Here is a 16,719-nt window from a genome sequence, read left to right on the forward strand (position 1 = left end):
CGGATTATATCATGCTTTTAATAACTACTTCTTAAAATACTTTCGTATCAGCTGCGAAGAGAAGTATTAAGCCAATGGTATTTCGAAGCAAAGAACTAATGGATACTCGATGACAGCTTCCAAAAAGAGATTTTTGGAACATTCGAATGCAGGGATTAACCCAACGGATTGCCTTTCTCTGGCTCTGGATTCATATGGCATATGAATTGTTCGTGTCCCTAATACCCCTATAAACAAGAAAACAAATACCATAAAGTCTGTTTTCAAATCCCTTAATCCTTGAACAAAAAGTTCATGCAGCTAAAGTTAACCCACATTTCTGTAGGCCAAGGGATCAGTCTTATTTCCTCCTGCCCGAGAACCTTTTTTCATTGACCTTAGCTGTTGACTCAATAAGCAGGAAAGGTAGTTCGAAATGCGGGTCTGTATGTACACAGAGAAAAATTCACATTTGTATATATGCATATTAAGTCAGAGTAATTCAGTTTTATGCTATATTTCTTCACTTTAAAATATATGATATATAAATATGATATATTAAATTATATATTAAATAAGGTAGTACTTTACTTTCAAAAAAAAAAAAGAGAAGTAATACAAAAATGCAAACAACTTATTTCTATAATAATATGTTTTCTAATAACTAAATATATATATTTTGAAAAGTTTTTCATATCCCAATTTCTTTCAGTGCACGATCTTCAAACATGCCCACAGCTGTTTGCGAGAGAGATTCGAAGTTCGAACTCGAATTCGAAGAGCGCGCAGTCAACAAAAACCGCTGCACGAACACGATCGCAATCAGTTGAGAACGTGAAGCGCGCGCGAGTAGACGCAGATAGAGATACATTTCTGGGCATTACTCACTAATCCGCCAGATACAAAGATACGTTTCGCAGTACGCCAGACGATTGCAACTGGCAAACTGGATTTACCACCCCAAAAAAATAAACGAAAAAGAAGAAGTAATACAAGAAAAAGTAGAAAACCAAAACAATAGCCGCAACTACAAGTCGTGTTAAGTGAAAAACGAAGCCAATTGCAGTAGCGACCGAAAACTTTCAAAACCCGAGCCATAGCGAAATAGGAAAAGTAGTTCAGAGCGTGAAAAGTACGTTATATGCTGCAAAAGTTGTGAAACGAAACGTATCCGAGAGATACAATCCCACTGGGAGAGCAAAAGCAAAAGCAAAAGCGAGAGCGAAGCAAAGTGCAGTTTCCAGTAGCAAATACCATTTAGCAACCAAACATATTTATAACCCAAAACGAAACCAAACAAATAATAAAGGCTGATAAATTGAATACAACCGAAAACACAAATTTTCCAACAACTCAACCTCGACGACGATTCGCAAGACAAACTATTGTTGGATTAACATTTATTTTTTCTGATCAAGGTAAGTCGGTTTACATAATTTGTTTTTGTACGGCCATCATTAACACTCAAAAGCATTCCGAAGGTTTAAGTTGACTTGGCTTTTATAGTTGCTATGTATGTAGCTGTCTTGCAGTCGAAACTGAAACGACAAAAGTTGACTTTGGCTAATTGACCTCCAAGCTTGTGTTTTCGTAATCAAGCGGCAGTTTCAACATGGAAAGTTCACGTAGAGTTTTTGTATGCAGATCTCAAGATCTATCTTGAGTTTAAGCGGGCATTTGCAAAGGCAAAAGATACGACTAAACACCTTTTGAGCCACAGATACAGTTCCCGAAAGAGAAAAGACCACCACCTTATGCAGCTCGACTTATCCCATATAATGCCATACAATTTCGTTCTGTGCACACACACAAAGCGACACTTAAAATGCCAAGACGGCAGCTGCAAAAACAGAAATGTTGCGGCCAAGTCGATAAAGATGCATTCGGCTGGATGGTTTCGTGGTTTCCCCAGTTATTGACCCGTTTCTCCTTCGTTCTGTTCCTTTCAAACATTCTGGCTCACATTCTGAATGCGCGCGCATGCGCAAAGGATATGTAGTTGGGTATCTATATGGGCGTCGGGGGTTGCAGGAGTGGCATGCCCCGCATGCCCCGTGTGTTCTGGGTAATCTTTGCAGCTGCAGGATGGAACGAGCATGATCTGCACCTGGCCTCGCCCGCCTAATTAATTTCCCAGCTGACTCAGCGCGCCTTCAGTGTGGCACTTTGTGGGGGGAAATGACAAACCTCTCTGACTATGCCACTCACATTGATAAGCACTTACTGCTGTTACTGGGCCACTGGGCGGCGCAGGGAACCCACTTCCTGCTTACCCATTTGCGAGGAGGAGGAGCTGGTGGTGGAGCTGGTGGTGGAAGTGGAGCTGGGGAATCGACTCACTTCGCGGTGACACGTGCGAGGCGCAAACAGAGGAACACACATGTATCCCCCACTTTCTTCGTTCATTTCATTTCATTTCATTTGGTTTCGTTTCAATTTGAATTTACTTGCGCTGCTGCACAGTTGACAAGACTCAAAGCGATTCGAAATGCATTTGGCGCCATTTGGCCGCACGGTACTTATATTTTTAAACGCATCAGCGACAACAAGACCGAAACTCGTCACACATCCGTCCATCACACATTGGGGGCCACAGTGGCGCACACTGCGCGAAAAAGTGCTATGATGACAAATAAGAAATAAAAGAAATATCAGAAAAGAAAGAAATTTCAGAAATAATAGAACATAATTGTATCTAGAACTGTTTAGGATATATTGAAAGAGAATGATTTATTTAAGAATTTTATAGATTAGATTAGATTGCATTGTAGATAAATAGATAGATGTTTATGCTACCCATTTGATATGTGACTCTGAGTGGCACAGTGACTTTTTCTCTCAGTGTGCGGGGAAATGATGAATGGGGCTGTTGGGGGCAGACAGAGACGGCGATAGCAGACGTCAGGCAGACGATGCAGTTTCGCTGCCTTCGCCTCGATGGCGTTACATGATTTGTAATATCAGCAAACATGCGTCACAACAACTACAAGAACAGCAACAACTACAACAGCAACAACAATGGCAAGATGTGGCAGCATGTGCACAAATGGAATCCGGTTCGCTAGACGAGGAAAAAGTGTTTATTTTTAACAATATTCAGCAGATTTTCATCTGTCGTCGTCTGATGCACTCCGATGAATGGGCGAGTTTGTTTGCCTTGAAGGCTGGCCAATGAAAATGAGACTTGCATTTTGGCAAATGCAACAAAACTACCAATTAATATATATCCCTAGTCATTTGTTACAAATTTCGCCGATTATTCGCTGACTTTTCACAGAATATAAATGTTTATTTGAAAAATAAGCAAACATATCTAAAGCGCATTCCATTAGTCGCTATAATTACAGTGATTCTCCAAACGGATGCTTACACACACAATATTTTACAAATGTAAATAAAATATTTTTTGAAAATTTTCGAAAATTATATGTTTTGACTGTCGCCCACATAAATTCATGGCAATTTTGATTCACAAAGAAATGAATCTGTTTCGCTGAAGCGGACGCCGCTTGAAAGATGAAAAGGGCAGCCTGGAGAAAAGAGGAAATTGTGGGGCATAAACACCCGCCGACAAAAACAGATACAAGATACAAGATACACACACTCGCGAAAACACCGAGAATCACATATATTTGGCGGATAGCAAATTACGCACTTAAAGTGCTCGCCAAATGACAGGAAACGCGTCATTTTTACGAACTTCAAATTACGATTTTTTTTACGTTTCCTTGTCTTTCGAACACTTAAAGTTATCCAAGTGTGTGTGTGCGTGTGTGTGACTGTTGGTTTAGTGGCTGCTACTAAGTAGCACGAGTAGAGAGCAGACTGTATACTTTTGTGGATGCAATTAAAACTGGCGCACATTTCCTCATTTATTTGTGCGAGTGTATTGGCGGGCATTTCCTTGAAAAAAAAAAAAGAAAAGGGACATGAGGGCGTGCATCCTGTGCGCAGCGGATATGCGACTCAACTTCCTGCCATTTGACTTTTGTCAACCGAATAGTAACTGAAAACCATTTCCCTTTCCTTTTCCTTTTCCTTTTTCCATTTCCATCCATCCACCGAAAACAAAGCGAAGCGTGAAAAACAACGCGTGCTGAGCACGAGCTGCCGATCAACTCGAATGTCAATGCCATATGCCATATGCTATATATGTACTTACATATGTATGCTATAGGGTATACTATAGTTTGCTACCCGACAACACGAATCAATCACTTGGAGTCTCAACTTGGTTGAGTTGGAGGTGGAGCTGGAGGTGGAGGTGGAGGTGCCTTTCAGTCAACGGAAGCCTCGCAGACAGCTCCGTTTGACAATTGCTGACTAATCTGCTCCGCTTTTCCGCTTTTCACACGCTTTTCCTGCACGTGGGCGTAAGTGTTTTATTGGCTTCAAACGTGGGCGGAAGTGATTGCTTATCATAAAGAGATTACACACTAATAGGAGTTCATAGCGTAGTTAAGATCGTATTTTAATATATAAGTCATTTTAGATTCCGGCCATTTTCGCTGTCAGTGCTTCATGGGTGGGCTTAGTTTTTTCCTTGATTGAATTAAAATCAAAATTTCATGAAATTAAATGAAATTCACTGAGTGTCTGCCTGCTGTGGACCGCCTGAGGATCGGCCAGACTTGGACTTTCTTAATGGGTCATTCTCCACCAGGGGGCTTCGTTGAGGGCTTTGTTATTTCCACCTAATGGTGTCTGGAGTGTCGTCTTACTGGATTTTTCAAATAGTTTATGGCATCCGCTGTGTGAATCACCATTTGGCTTTGATAGCTGCTTTCCAATCCACATTCATCTTAACTTTGTCTTCGCTGCATAAACATTTCTATAGATTTCTAGGGCTTATTACGCTGAATATTATTAAACAAAATCAGGAGAATTATAATTTTGAAAACACACTTATCAGAATTAGCGATAAAGATATGCCCTATTTCCTTTTCCCAGCTTGAGTCACATTTCGTGGGAATTTCTTTGAAGCCGGCGAATGAGCTGTGTAATTAAAAACCACTGCGACTCCTTACGCATTTCCTTTTTGGAACGGAAGCTCCCGGCGGCAGTTCATTCCGGAAAACTATTAAGGTTCCCTTTTGCCCAGCTTGGACGCAGTTCTTCCGCCGGCTTCCAGTTCCCATTGCCATTCCCATTGCCATTCTTACCCACATTCGCATTGACACCTTTTATGATCCGTCGGCGGATGTTTCTTATATGTGTGTATATACATTTATTTTGTTTAATACCCCCATTTCGGTGGCTCTTTGTTTTGCTCGCCACATTCGCAGCTGCCAATTGGGCGGGTAATTATTTCCGCTCCACTCTGTTTTGACCTCACCACCACCTCCTCATCCTCTTCCTCCGCGTGCCGGATTCCCCTGATCTCTGACCATCTTGCTTGTAATCGCAATCTTGTCGCAGCTTGGCCTGCGTTTCCATGTGAGCCACATGCCGTTACCGCTGGCCCCGCCCCCCCTCTTTTCAAACCCCCCTCCCCTTCCCACAGCCATTCAAATGGGACCGCCGATCGATATGATAGACAAAGCCAAAGCCAGAGCTCCGTAATGATTATTCAGCGCTTCCTTTCGCTCGATCCGCTGACGCCGCCCATTCCGGCAGCAAGGTCAGATTTAATAACGAAATATTAATGCGAAAAGGAAGTGCTGGCAGCCGAATAGTCGAATGCCAGATACCCTAATGCAGAGCATTGCAAAAGTTATAACTTGCATAGCAAACTTTCTTGTTAAGCTAGCTATAATAAGTTTATAAACTGATTTTGCGAGGTTTCATATATTGCACAGATATGTAGAGTTAACAAAATCAATATATTATATTAATCTTCTTGCCAATATACCCTGTAATCGCAGAGAGAGAGCGAGGGTCAACACACTTGTGATGTGTACAAATCGGCGTATGCGTGTTATTATTATTAATATTAGTATGTGCCTGTTGTTTCTTGCTGTTGTAGCGATTAAAACAATTGCCCGCTTGTGAAAGCATTTCCGTTGTACTAACCCACCGCCCCCCTCTCTCTCTTTCGCAAAACTGAAAACTGAAAACTGAAGTGAATCACTCGCATTAATCAGCAATTCTTACTCCACTTCCAGAAGCGAACGGAAGCGACATGCAAGTGGAATCGAGCTATCCCAAATACGCCGGACGTGTGCCACCTTTGGACCTCACCCAGGTGAACGGTGCTCAGGATCTGTGGGGCGGCACTGGTGGCGTCAGCACATCCGCCAGGCGCCACCTGCATCATCCCTACCAAATGCTGGACAAGTGCCGTGGCGGCGTTACCCTGATCAACACCACATCCAACTCCTCCCACTCCGCATCATCCTCCTCCTCCGCTGATAATAATAACAATCGACTGATGAGCGCGGATGATGGCACCACCAGCCTGCTGCATCCCATGGGCTCCGATGGTCTGCCACTGGATCCGCGCGATTGGACGCGGGCGGATGTGTGGAAGTGGCTGATCAACATGGCCGTATCCGAGGGACTGGAGGTGACCGCCGAACTGCCACAGAAATTCCCAATGAACGGCAAGGCATTGTGCCTCATGAGCCTCGACATGTACCTGTGCCGCGTTCCCGTGGGCGGCAAGATGCTCTACCGCGACTTCCGGGTGCGACTCGCCCGAGCAATGGCCCTGTAATCATACGGATTTTGGGATCATATCTCACGGATACCCATGCTCTATGGTTGTACATATCTCTAGGATACGTTTCTAGTTGTAGTTCTAGTTTCTAGTTCAGCTAGCTGTAATGCCTAGTCGTTAGTTCTGCTCGTCATCTAAGTATTAGCGATAATAAACTGCATTTCAATATTGTCAACTTCCACTTCCAATTGCATTTGGATTTGGATTTGGATTTGGTTTGGAGTGAATAGCACAAAAAAAGAGTGAAGTTATAATGCTGTCCTATTAGCTAAGTAAGTGCGCATATGATGAAAATATAAAATGAAATTTTATAACTGAACAAGCTGTTGTATTTATTGCACAAACTTCGGGGTAATTTACTAATTAAATATATTTGTTTTTAAATGTAACTTTACTTCTATAACCAGCTATATTTCAACAACCATTACTTTTCATTCCGCTCCACGAATCCTGAATACTCTTTTGAGTAGCGACTTTGGGACTTAATGTTCTGTTTTTCCGTTTATGTCTTTCACAATTCCCCCAGACGAACTCACTCACATTGACAAGTGAAATATACGCTCGACCAATTAGCACATCATTAAGTCCCAACAAATGCTCCAAGATGAAATTTCGGATGGAGTGGGGCCCAACACTCACACCCTCACAAACAGACACACACAAACACACTCGAAGACAGACTGAATCTCACAGACAAGTGCAGTAAGCTCTTTGTTATTGTTGGCCAGAAGTTAGTGGCAACATTTGTTTAGGCCCTGGCCATACATAGATCACCAGAAAGTGTTTATTTTCCAAAGACTTTTTCGGCTGTGTGAGTTTTGTGGGTGGGGAAACAGGAGTTACGACTCGGCAAATAGGGAAAAGTGCTACTACTAAAGATATTTCACAGCAAATGAGAAAAAACTTGGCAAATATACGCATATATAAATGGGTATTGAAAAGAAATTGTTAGCACCGCAAAACTAAATAATGGTTGCTTAAACAAACTGTAAATGATAAATTCTAAATAATACAGAAATTTAAAAAGAAATATGTTTAAGTTATAATTTCTAAATAATACAGGAAATTAAAGAAAAAAGCTGAAGCCTTGCAAATGCAACCCAAATTTTCCCATTTCAAATTCAGCGGTTGCAAAAAACGCAGCGGAACAATTATGACAATAGCAATAACAATAACAATAACGGATAACGATAATCAGCATCGGTAGTCAAATAGAACCCGCATAGATACAAAGATACATCCGTGTGTGGACGAGTGAGAGCGAAGTACATAACATATGTGTATATATGTACATACATATATAAAGTATATACAGATTCAAAGCGCTCCATCCGCCCGTGCATCCGCTCATTTGATTTGGGTTTTTCTTTTTGTGCCTCCTATGAATGGGCAGATACACAGATGCATAGATACCCAGTTACCCAGCTACAGATACAGATACAAATACAGATACAGCTATAGATACAAGTACAGAATCAGATACATTTGGATGCTCTTCCTGCTGGCGCTGCTGTTTCAGCTTTTTTTCGCTCCATGTGGCCCATTGTCGCTGGGCTCTGTAAGTTTGCATTTCAGTGCAGTTCGTCTGCTGGTTTTTCGGGAGCATCCGGGATGTAGTTAAAGGTAAAGGAAGTGAGACAAATGAGCCAGACCCAAATGCCCTTACTCACTCGCTGGCTTGTAAAGCAGAAACCCAAACATAAAACATCATGCAGCAGCAACAGATGTCGCAACCTGACACATGCCACGGCCAGGGGCACAGACCACAACCTTGTCCACCAGCTGACGCCGCTGCATCCAAACACTCTGAGGAGGGCCACAGTTCCACAGTTCCGCAGGAACTGGAACTCCAATTACAAGTCAGCCGAAGCAGCAGGACTCATTTTCTGGGGCAGGTCAAGATGTCTATCGAGTTAGGCTTAAACTGCTCTGTTTTAAAAACCAGATTATTGTACCTTCAGCACACGAATTTAGTTATAAGATCAGATGCTTGAGTTTAGATTCACCGAGAAGTCTTTGAACCAAAGGAACCTGAAGTCCAATTACAATTCAGCAGAATCACTAGGACTCGTCGAGTTAGGTGTAAACTACTGCACTTTTCTTAAAAACCAGATTATTTTACTTACTAGCTAAATTATAAAACCATAGATTATTAGACTTATAACACACGAGTTTTATTATAAAATTCATTCACATTCTTGTATATTCATTGCGAATTGTTTTTGCATGTTTCTATACAGCCGGATGCATGAATTCGCGTTGATCAGATAAGAAAGTTTTAAATCATTTCCTTTTTATATTCATCTTTAGCTTATTTGTTGCAGATATTTGGCCCGCAATTCTAAGAATAATTTCATTGTTTTGCTGATGAATAATGGGTTTGCAGTAGACAAAATAAATCAACAAACTGCGATTTTACAATCAAAGCAAAACATTTTTCATCTTTTTTCACGCCAGAAGTAATAGTTTTATAAATTGCTAAGTGCAAAATCCGCAATGCAGACAGACAATAGCTTTTTTAAAAGGTACGTTGGCTTAATACTATACAAAATCTCTAGCAGCATTTTCTTCCGCTTTAGTTTCATACCCGTGAAGATCTACCAATCGGCCAGTTCGCTATATATGACCTGCATATCGAAAATGCCACGAAATGCCATTGAGCCGGAATGCGATCAGAGTTTGGTGATTGAACAGGCGCTGGTTTCCTCCGTGGATTCAACTCTGCGTCCTGTGGACTACGAGAGAAGGCAGCGGGAGGCGCGTGAGATACTAATCAAATCGCAGGAGTATCTGCTCCAGCACATGGACCCCATGGATGCAGATAGCCACCTGACGGATGACGATGAGGATGCGCAGTGCGGGAGGAAGCCAGTGCGTCTCAAGTCGAAGATACTGCTAAACGAATACGAAAAGCGGTACGAAACGCCGCCACAAACTGAACTGGAGGACTTGGTGCCCATCAAGGCGATTGGTATGTATGAATTGGTATCATATCATCATATATATATCATATAAGATAGTGATTCCAATCGCAGCTCAGTGTTCATGGTTTGTACTGCGCCTGTTAATCTTGGCTTGTAGCGTATTTGTGCTGATCCTTTGCGGCCATTATGACTACTTCCTATGACCGATCAGCAGATATATGAAGTATGTAGTATCTATGAATCGAAATGTGGCGAATGCGGTAACCAAAACAAAACGTCGAATCAAGTAAATCATATGAAGACCGGGAAAAATTGAGGAAATGCCGCTTATGTAAAGTAGAATATCCGCTGGCAGGCGAACGGAAGGCGAGGTGCGAAAACAATAAAAACCGGACGGAAGTGGACAGGGACGGAAACCGAACGACTACACATAATAGATACATACATACATATATATGTATGTATATATAGTAAACCATAGACCAATAGATAGACAAACGGCTACTGGGCATTTTGAGTCTGCTGTCTGTTGCCAATTTGTCGAAATGCTTTTTCCGCTTTTCCGGCCCGGCGCCGTAATTGAATTTCGTTTCGTAAAGGAAATGACTTAACCAAAAAAAGAATAAGAAATCTCTTTTATTTACGCCATCTTCAAGTGGCTCAGGAAGCTCCATAGGATGGGTTTTCAATTGCACAACAACAGCGACGAATGGAAACGAGCTCCAGAGCTCCAGAACGCCAGAACTTCAGAACTCCAGAACTCCAGAGCAATGTTATATTTTTTAATTAGTTCATTGCCTGCACTGGCGCGATATTTCCCACGAAACTTCATCTGTTCCATGGGGTAAACAAATGAAGTGAATCAACAGAAAAAAATGAGGGAAAAAAAAACAAACTGAAAATACAGAATTATGGAAAGAGTTTTTCGAAGCCACACACAATGCTTTTTTTTTGGGGGGTGGGGGGAATTGCCACTTGTTGTTCTTTCCTCGTTTGTTTGTTCTGGATCAAGAAAAATATGCTAAACATGTTTGGGGCAACAGCATCGAGGAATTTACGATCCCCACTCCCTTATCAAACTAATGCATATGTTTGAATGCATAAAGCCCATCATTACGACCCACGCAGGTGAGTGAGTCAGGTGAGAATCGAATGCCATTAAGTATTTCAGCCATTGGACACCATTAGGAGTTTCAGAGTTGAAAATAAAAGCATTGAATTACGATACCCGCGTGGTGGAAAGTCTCGAGATATTTTCTACAGCTTCAGGCGGTCCACAGCGGGAAAGTCAATTGGATAAAGTTAAAAGTGGATAATTAGTAACTTAAGAATTCAGAAACAACGTAGAAGAATCAAACTGAGCCGGCGAATTGCAGGGGGCCAAATTCTTGCCGCTCACATTGGCGACTTCCGGCCGCATTAGATGAATTATTATCATTTTTTTTGTTTCAGCGAATCCACCAAGAGCACTTGAAGTTCAGCGGCTTGTATTTCTCGGTTTTTTTCTTATTTTTTTTTGGGGGGCTTCTCAGGCATTCTCACTCCCACGCTCATGGGAGCTGGAAAAGCTGTGTGTGAATGTGGTTATATGGTTATTTGAGGGAAATGGCCAAAGACAAAAGTCTCAGGGCAGCCGAAGAAACTGTCATTGCCAGCAGAACCCACACACAAAGAGATACTACTCGGTTTCTTAAACTGGATGTATGAATGGATGGGAGAATGTTATGCATAGAGAGCAGAACAGCAGAAGAACAGAGGAAGTTCATGGGAACGAACTTTGTGGCCCCTGTAAGTCAAGTGTGAAGAGGTGTTGAGGATCCCAAGGGGGATTCCTCTGTTCGTTCCCTCTGCGTTGCAGCAAGTGCATTCATCTAATAGATACGAGTGCCGGCCATGAATACGACAATTAATGCACCATCCACCATTCACCATTCATGATTTGCTCCTTCCACAAGCGGCAATCCAGTTGAGAACACCCTCCACACGCAGAGAACTAAACATGTGTTTATGGAAAACATTGAAGCAACTCATATATATGTGAGAATGAATGAATATGTTTTTTCTCCTGGTGTAGCCCATAAACTCCTCTGCCCATCCAATTGCTTGCTTATGCAAGGCAACGTGACTGTGTGGGCGTGTCATCACTTTCAATTTTGCGGCCAATTTGAGTGACACTTTCTGCCTGTTTGTCACGCCGCCTGCGTAGCCAAAGATTGTGGCAGGGGGCGGGGTAGTGGGGAGTGGGGAGTAGGGAGTGGCATGAGGCACGGAGCCACCAAGGAGGACCATCATCATCATCATCATCATCATCGTTGTCGTCATCAGGAGGAGGCCTAGAGAAGCAGCAACTTTGTGTCTGCTCGTCGTCTGCGGCGCTTCCGTTTCCTGTGCATAAATTTTAATGAGCGAGCCAGATTCCCCTCCCCCTTCCCCTCCCCCTCCACCAACTCCAATCAAGACACTATCAATGCGAGATAAGAAATTAAATAAATTTCAAATGACAAGCAACAGTCGTCAGTGGGGGGGAAATGGGAAACCCTTGGCTGTTTCAGTGTTTCTTACCTCTTACCTTGACTTTCGCACAAAGTCACGGCTATGTTGGCCCAACCAAATTGGCACAACCAGTTTTGGCCACGGGGAGAAAACAAAAGAAAAGCCGAGGCATTGGCCAAATGCTTTTGCTGCTTTTACTGGCTTTCCCAACCGTGAAATTCGTGGCAAGAAGCACGCCAGCCGCAGTGCAGGTGGGCCACACTGATCGACAGGTGAAGTATCTGCCAGATACATTTGCCTAATCACTTTTCTACTTTCTTCTACAGAAAGTTCAACTCAGGAAGGCTTAAGTACAAGCATCTCTATTATACAAAAGTAAATACTAAGCTTCATAACGAAGGCATATTAACTTACATAATGTACATAATGGGTATTATTTCAGTTGGCTTATATTATCCCGAATTCCAGCATACCCCTGCATTGCTGGGAAGCCAGTTCCCCTCCCCCTCTCCCCCGCAGACTTGGCCACACACAACTCGCCGTCTTCAGCTGGCGATTGGAACTAGTTTTTCAGGTTCGGCGCATGGCTGATAACAACAATTGCAATGCGAATGACGCCGGAGGACGGCGCATGCGCGCCACTCTTGCATTCCTTTCGATGGCTCTGGGTGCGCAGAAGCCCCCCTCTCTACCCCCCCTCCTTCTTTGGGGCATTTGTGGAATTTTAATTGTGCAAAAAACAAAAAAAAAAAGGAGGGGCAACTGCAATTGCAAGCGATGCGATGCAATGCGATGGGCTGGAATGGAATGGGATTGGGAATGGCTGGGAATGACGTTGAATGATGGTTAGTTGCAGCCTGGTTGCAAGTGAGAACATATCGCGTGATGGTGATAGATATAATGGCCATGGGACACACTGCTCTTCTCTTGCAAAAAAAGATGCAGCTGGGGATGGGCATGGAGCTACAACCACGCCTTGGACTCAACTCAACTCAACTTCAGATTGCGATGGCAAGCCATCCAGAGCCAGATACAGAAAGCAACGGACCAGAGCAGAACGAAGTCGATGGAGGGAAAATCTTACACGCTGCTCGAATTATAAGTCGTCGACATTTTGCCCAACAGTCGCCACAGAAAAATGAGCCAGCATAAATAGAGCCAGCCAAGGCAAAAGCGAAATGGAATAGAATAGACATTTGTGTCTGTGTTTGCTGTTGTAATTGAAGTTGCAGAAAGCCAGCAAGCCAGCAAGCCAAGCAGCCACAAAACCTAAAACCTAAAACAAGCAGCAACAGACGGAGATGGGGGCCATCTCCGCATCCACATTTACAGCCACATCCACATCCACGTAGCCAGTGGAGCGCAAGGCATGGCGCATACGGAAGCCATAAGCTGCAAGAGATTTCTCTTCTCTGGCCTCCGCTCGACTTTCGGCTGGCTGTTGAACCCGCTGGTTAGCTGAAGCGTGAGCTACCCGCCCTTCAGATAGACATCCCCATTCGCCCCATTGGCCAAATCACTTGGCCCAAAAATGTGCTCAAGGATGCCAGCGAAAATCAATCGCAAAAGATGCGAAAAAGGGATCAGGGCCGAAAGGCAGCGATGCGCAGGCTCCGATCGCCGAAAATTACAGGAAGCAAAAGCACTTGGCGAAACGATCGAAAATCATTCAATTACGACAGCTGGCCCTGCATATAAATAATGGGCGTGTGCTGGCCAAAATATCATGATGTAAGCACACTGTAGAAAAGGAGCAATGGGTTTTCAAATTATCCTAAAAGAAACAAAGGCGGCAAATATAAACAAAAATATGGAATCTTATTTATTATTGAAGTCTTATATTGCTTAAAAGTCATAAAAAATATTCCAAATTTTAATTAAACACCTGAAAATTACCATAGGCAATTATAATCATTTCTGCTGAGCATAAATCATAAATTCCCATCTCCAGGAACTGAATGAGGTCAACAGCAGGTGCATAAAATAATTACAGGATGCGGGTGCAGAAATCAAGGCAATTCGAATGAGGTCAGAATCCCCAAGGCAATCTATAAATTATTGCTCCCCTTTTGAAAACCACAATTTAAATTCACAGATGGCGCCAAAACAGCACTTTCAGATATTAACCAGCACTGGAAAGCAGTTTACCCCAACTCAACTCTGTTATCGATAAGTAAGTTGTTGTTACATTTTCAGTTGGTATTTTTCCCAAGCCCAACGGTATTTACACACAGACCAGCAACGGGCACACCAGCAAATACGTAAAAAAAAAAGGCGAAAAAATTAGGATAATGCAGCGAATATAAACAAAGGATTGCGGAAAAAACGTTTTATACAAGATCGTTGGCACTTACCCAGCAGGCAATGAGTTTCCATTTCTACGTGGAATCGCTCAATACAACGTTGCAGTCGATTGCGCGACAAGTGGAGCAATTTGCTGGCGTTGCACTGAACGCAGCTGTCGATCTGCGTGGAAATCTGGAATCCTTGACCGGTGATTTTCGCTGGGAAAACGGACCCATCGCCTTCACCGATCTGCAGGCGACGCTGCTGAAGGTGCTCATCGTCCTGCTGCTGGGCACCTGCGTACTAGCCGGCTACTCGTGGTCCGTTTACGGCCAAGTCATCACGGAGAAGTTTGTCAGGCCAAGTAGGCAACAGCTTGAAATCGGGATGTTACATTAGGTTTGCTAAAACAGAGATTATGGTCTTGCATTGCAGGCACGCTCAAGGAAATCGAAGAGCTTAAGTTGTCGGTGGCCAAGTTGAAGCTGCCCAAGGAGCACTCGCCGCGCATCTAGAAACCATGTCCAAGATTAAGAAGTTCTTTTCGCGGAAGAAGGAGGAGGCGGCGGCCTTTAAAGTGGGTTCTCATTAAACCATATAATATAAATTACTTACCAAGTTCAATTGCAGCTCAAGTTAACTGGCAGCGGCATGGGCACTGGCCACAAGCTGAACTCCCCCAAACAGGAGGCTCCTTCGAGCAGTTCCCGCCAAAAAAAGTACGAGGCCTATGTGCCACCCAAGCGAAATGAAATCAGTAACGAGGCCAGGGCAGCTGCCAGTGCGGCACTGGCTCGCATTGACAAGAAAACATCCAGGGAATTTAATACCTCGCTGTCGGCAGTGAAGGCGCAGGCTAAACGAGAGCTGGAGGCGGAGCGTCGTCAGAAGGAGGAGGCAGTGGGCACGGCATCCAGCATAAGCACATCCACATCGGCTTCCGGTGGCGATACACGCAACCTGGCCTGCGAAGGCGTCTTCTTCCGCTGCCCCCTAATCAGCGAGGAGATTCTACCGAAGAGCGCGTGGAAGGCCCGCATCAAAGAGTTTCTCTATCAGCAGCTGGAGTCAGATCGCGGGCTCACCGCCTGCCTGATCATCCACAATTGCAATGTGAAGGAGAAGGCCGACGAGTGCATTGCCACGCTAATCCGATATCTGGAGAATCTAATCAAGAATCCCGAGGAGGAGAAATTCTGCAAGATTCGTATGTCCAACAAAATCTTTAGCGAGAAGGTGCGCTACGTGGAGGGTGCCCTGGATGTACTGCAGGCAGCCGGCTTCACCGAAGTCCAGATCGATGATGAGCCCTTCCTTCTGTGGACCAAGGAGCAGACGGAAAAGGATCTCGACTTGCCCACGCTGGTGGAAGCTCTCAAGAACTCTGAAACCATTCCCCTGGAGCTGGATCGCAACATTAAGGTCCTACTTCCGTCGCAGGCACGTCGTGTTGTCCTGCCCGACGAATTCTACCGCCTGGCACCGGAGGAGATCAAGAAGGAGCAGCAGCTGCGAACCGAGGCCATTGCCCAGTCGCAGATGCTGAGGACAAAGGCGATGCGGGAGCGCGAGGAGCAGCGCAATTTGCGCATGTATCGTTACGCTTTGGTCAGGGTTAAATTTCCCAATGGACTCTTTATACAAGTAAGCCACACCGTGATGATGTCATGTGCAGTAATTTTGTGTAATAAGGTGAATCATCCATTTCCAGGGCACTTTCAATGTGTACGAGAAAATAGCCGATGTGTTTGAGTTTGTGCAATCTTGCCTGGCGGACGAAAGCCTGGACTTCAGCCTGGTGGCCACCAGTGATGGCAAACTGGGCGAAGAGGACCTCGAAAAGACACTATTCGACTACAAGTGAGTGCCGGCATTACGTTTTTTTAACTGCCTGACTAATAGGATGAATCTCCTTCATTGCAGACTCATTCCCAACTCGCTGCTGCTGTTTAGCGCCAATGAAGTGCCCGCTCCCGTGCAGGCGGATATGAACTACTTAAAGGAAGATCTTCTTATGCTGGTGCAGGCTATGTAGGAGTGCTTTAACCCATCTAATCAGCGGTATTTGTCCCTTGCATTGTAATGGAGCTGTTGTTATTTATTACTTTCAAACCTATTATTCAAAATCAATTATAACGCACTTTTCAAAAAAAAAATAAGATTCTTTATTTAGGTGGGTTGTTAGGTTCGTTTGGTTGCTAAACACTAGTCAAGTTTGTTACATAAACATATATTTTTATTTAATTTGTTTAATATATATTTATAACATACTTTTGTTTATTTAATTTGTTTAATATATTTTTTAACATACTTTGAAACCACTGTGCAGTGAACAGCTGTTCGGTATCTTTTCGCCTGCGGTATTTCAGGTGGGCTTTT

At 43.6% G+C, this 16,719-nt stretch overlaps 4 protein-coding genes across 5 annotated transcripts; all 4 read left to right on the forward strand.

Moving 5' to 3' along the window:
- Positions 1 to 817: 817 nt before the first annotated feature.
- On the forward strand, positions 818 to 6,956 carry LOC120446429 (ETS homologous factor). 2 transcript variants are annotated; one of them, XM_039627392.1, is made up of 2 exons: positions 818 to 1,397; positions 6,084 to 6,956. In XM_039627392.1, exon 2 carries the CDS (start codon positions 6,101 to 6,103, stop codon positions 6,632 to 6,634), a length of 534 nt encoding a protein of 177 aa, XP_039483326.1. In that variant the 5' UTR covers positions 818 to 1,397; positions 6,084 to 6,100; the 3' UTR covers positions 6,635 to 6,956. The 2 variants fall into 2 exon arrangements, with proteins under 2 accessions (XP_039483326.1, XP_039483327.1); XM_039627393.1 differs by having other exon boundaries at positions 6,087 to 6,956.
- A 2,072-nt stretch (positions 6,957 to 9,028) lies between these two features.
- On the forward strand, positions 9,029 to 10,497 carry LOC120445350. Its single transcript, XM_039625691.2, has 3 exons — positions 9,029 to 9,162; positions 9,217 to 9,608; positions 9,673 to 10,497. Exons 1-3 carry the CDS (start codon positions 9,134 to 9,136, stop codon positions 9,762 to 9,764), a joined length of 513 nt encoding a protein of 170 aa, XP_039481625.1. The 5' UTR covers positions 9,029 to 9,133; the 3' UTR covers positions 9,765 to 10,497.
- Positions 10,498 to 14,288: 3,791 nt separating this feature from the next.
- LOC120446126 lies at positions 14,289 to 14,915 on the forward strand. The gene is made up of 2 exons (XM_039626951.2): positions 14,289 to 14,704; positions 14,776 to 14,915. The coding sequence occupies exons 1-2, from the start codon at positions 14,419 to 14,421 to the stop codon at positions 14,853 to 14,855; spliced, it is 366 nt and encodes a 121-aa protein (XP_039482885.1). The 5' UTR covers positions 14,289 to 14,418; the 3' UTR covers positions 14,856 to 14,915.
- Positions 14,776 to 16,493, forward strand: LOC120446125 (UBX domain-containing protein 6). Its single transcript, XM_039626949.2, has 4 exons — positions 14,776 to 14,917; positions 14,971 to 15,984; positions 16,052 to 16,200; positions 16,264 to 16,493. The coding sequence occupies exons 1-4, from the start codon at positions 14,861 to 14,863 to the stop codon at positions 16,373 to 16,375; spliced, it is 1,332 nt and encodes a 443-aa protein (XP_039482883.1). The 5' UTR covers positions 14,776 to 14,860; the 3' UTR covers positions 16,376 to 16,493.
- The last annotated feature ends 226 nt before the right edge of the window (positions 16,494 to 16,719 follow it).

This window comes from Drosophila santomea, chromosome 2R, assembly GCF_016746245.2.
Source record: "Drosophila santomea strain STO CAGO 1482 chromosome 2R, Prin_Dsan_1.1, whole genome shotgun sequence".
NCBI classification, from domain to species: Eukaryota; Metazoa; Arthropoda; class Insecta; order Diptera; family Drosophilidae; genus Drosophila; species Drosophila santomea.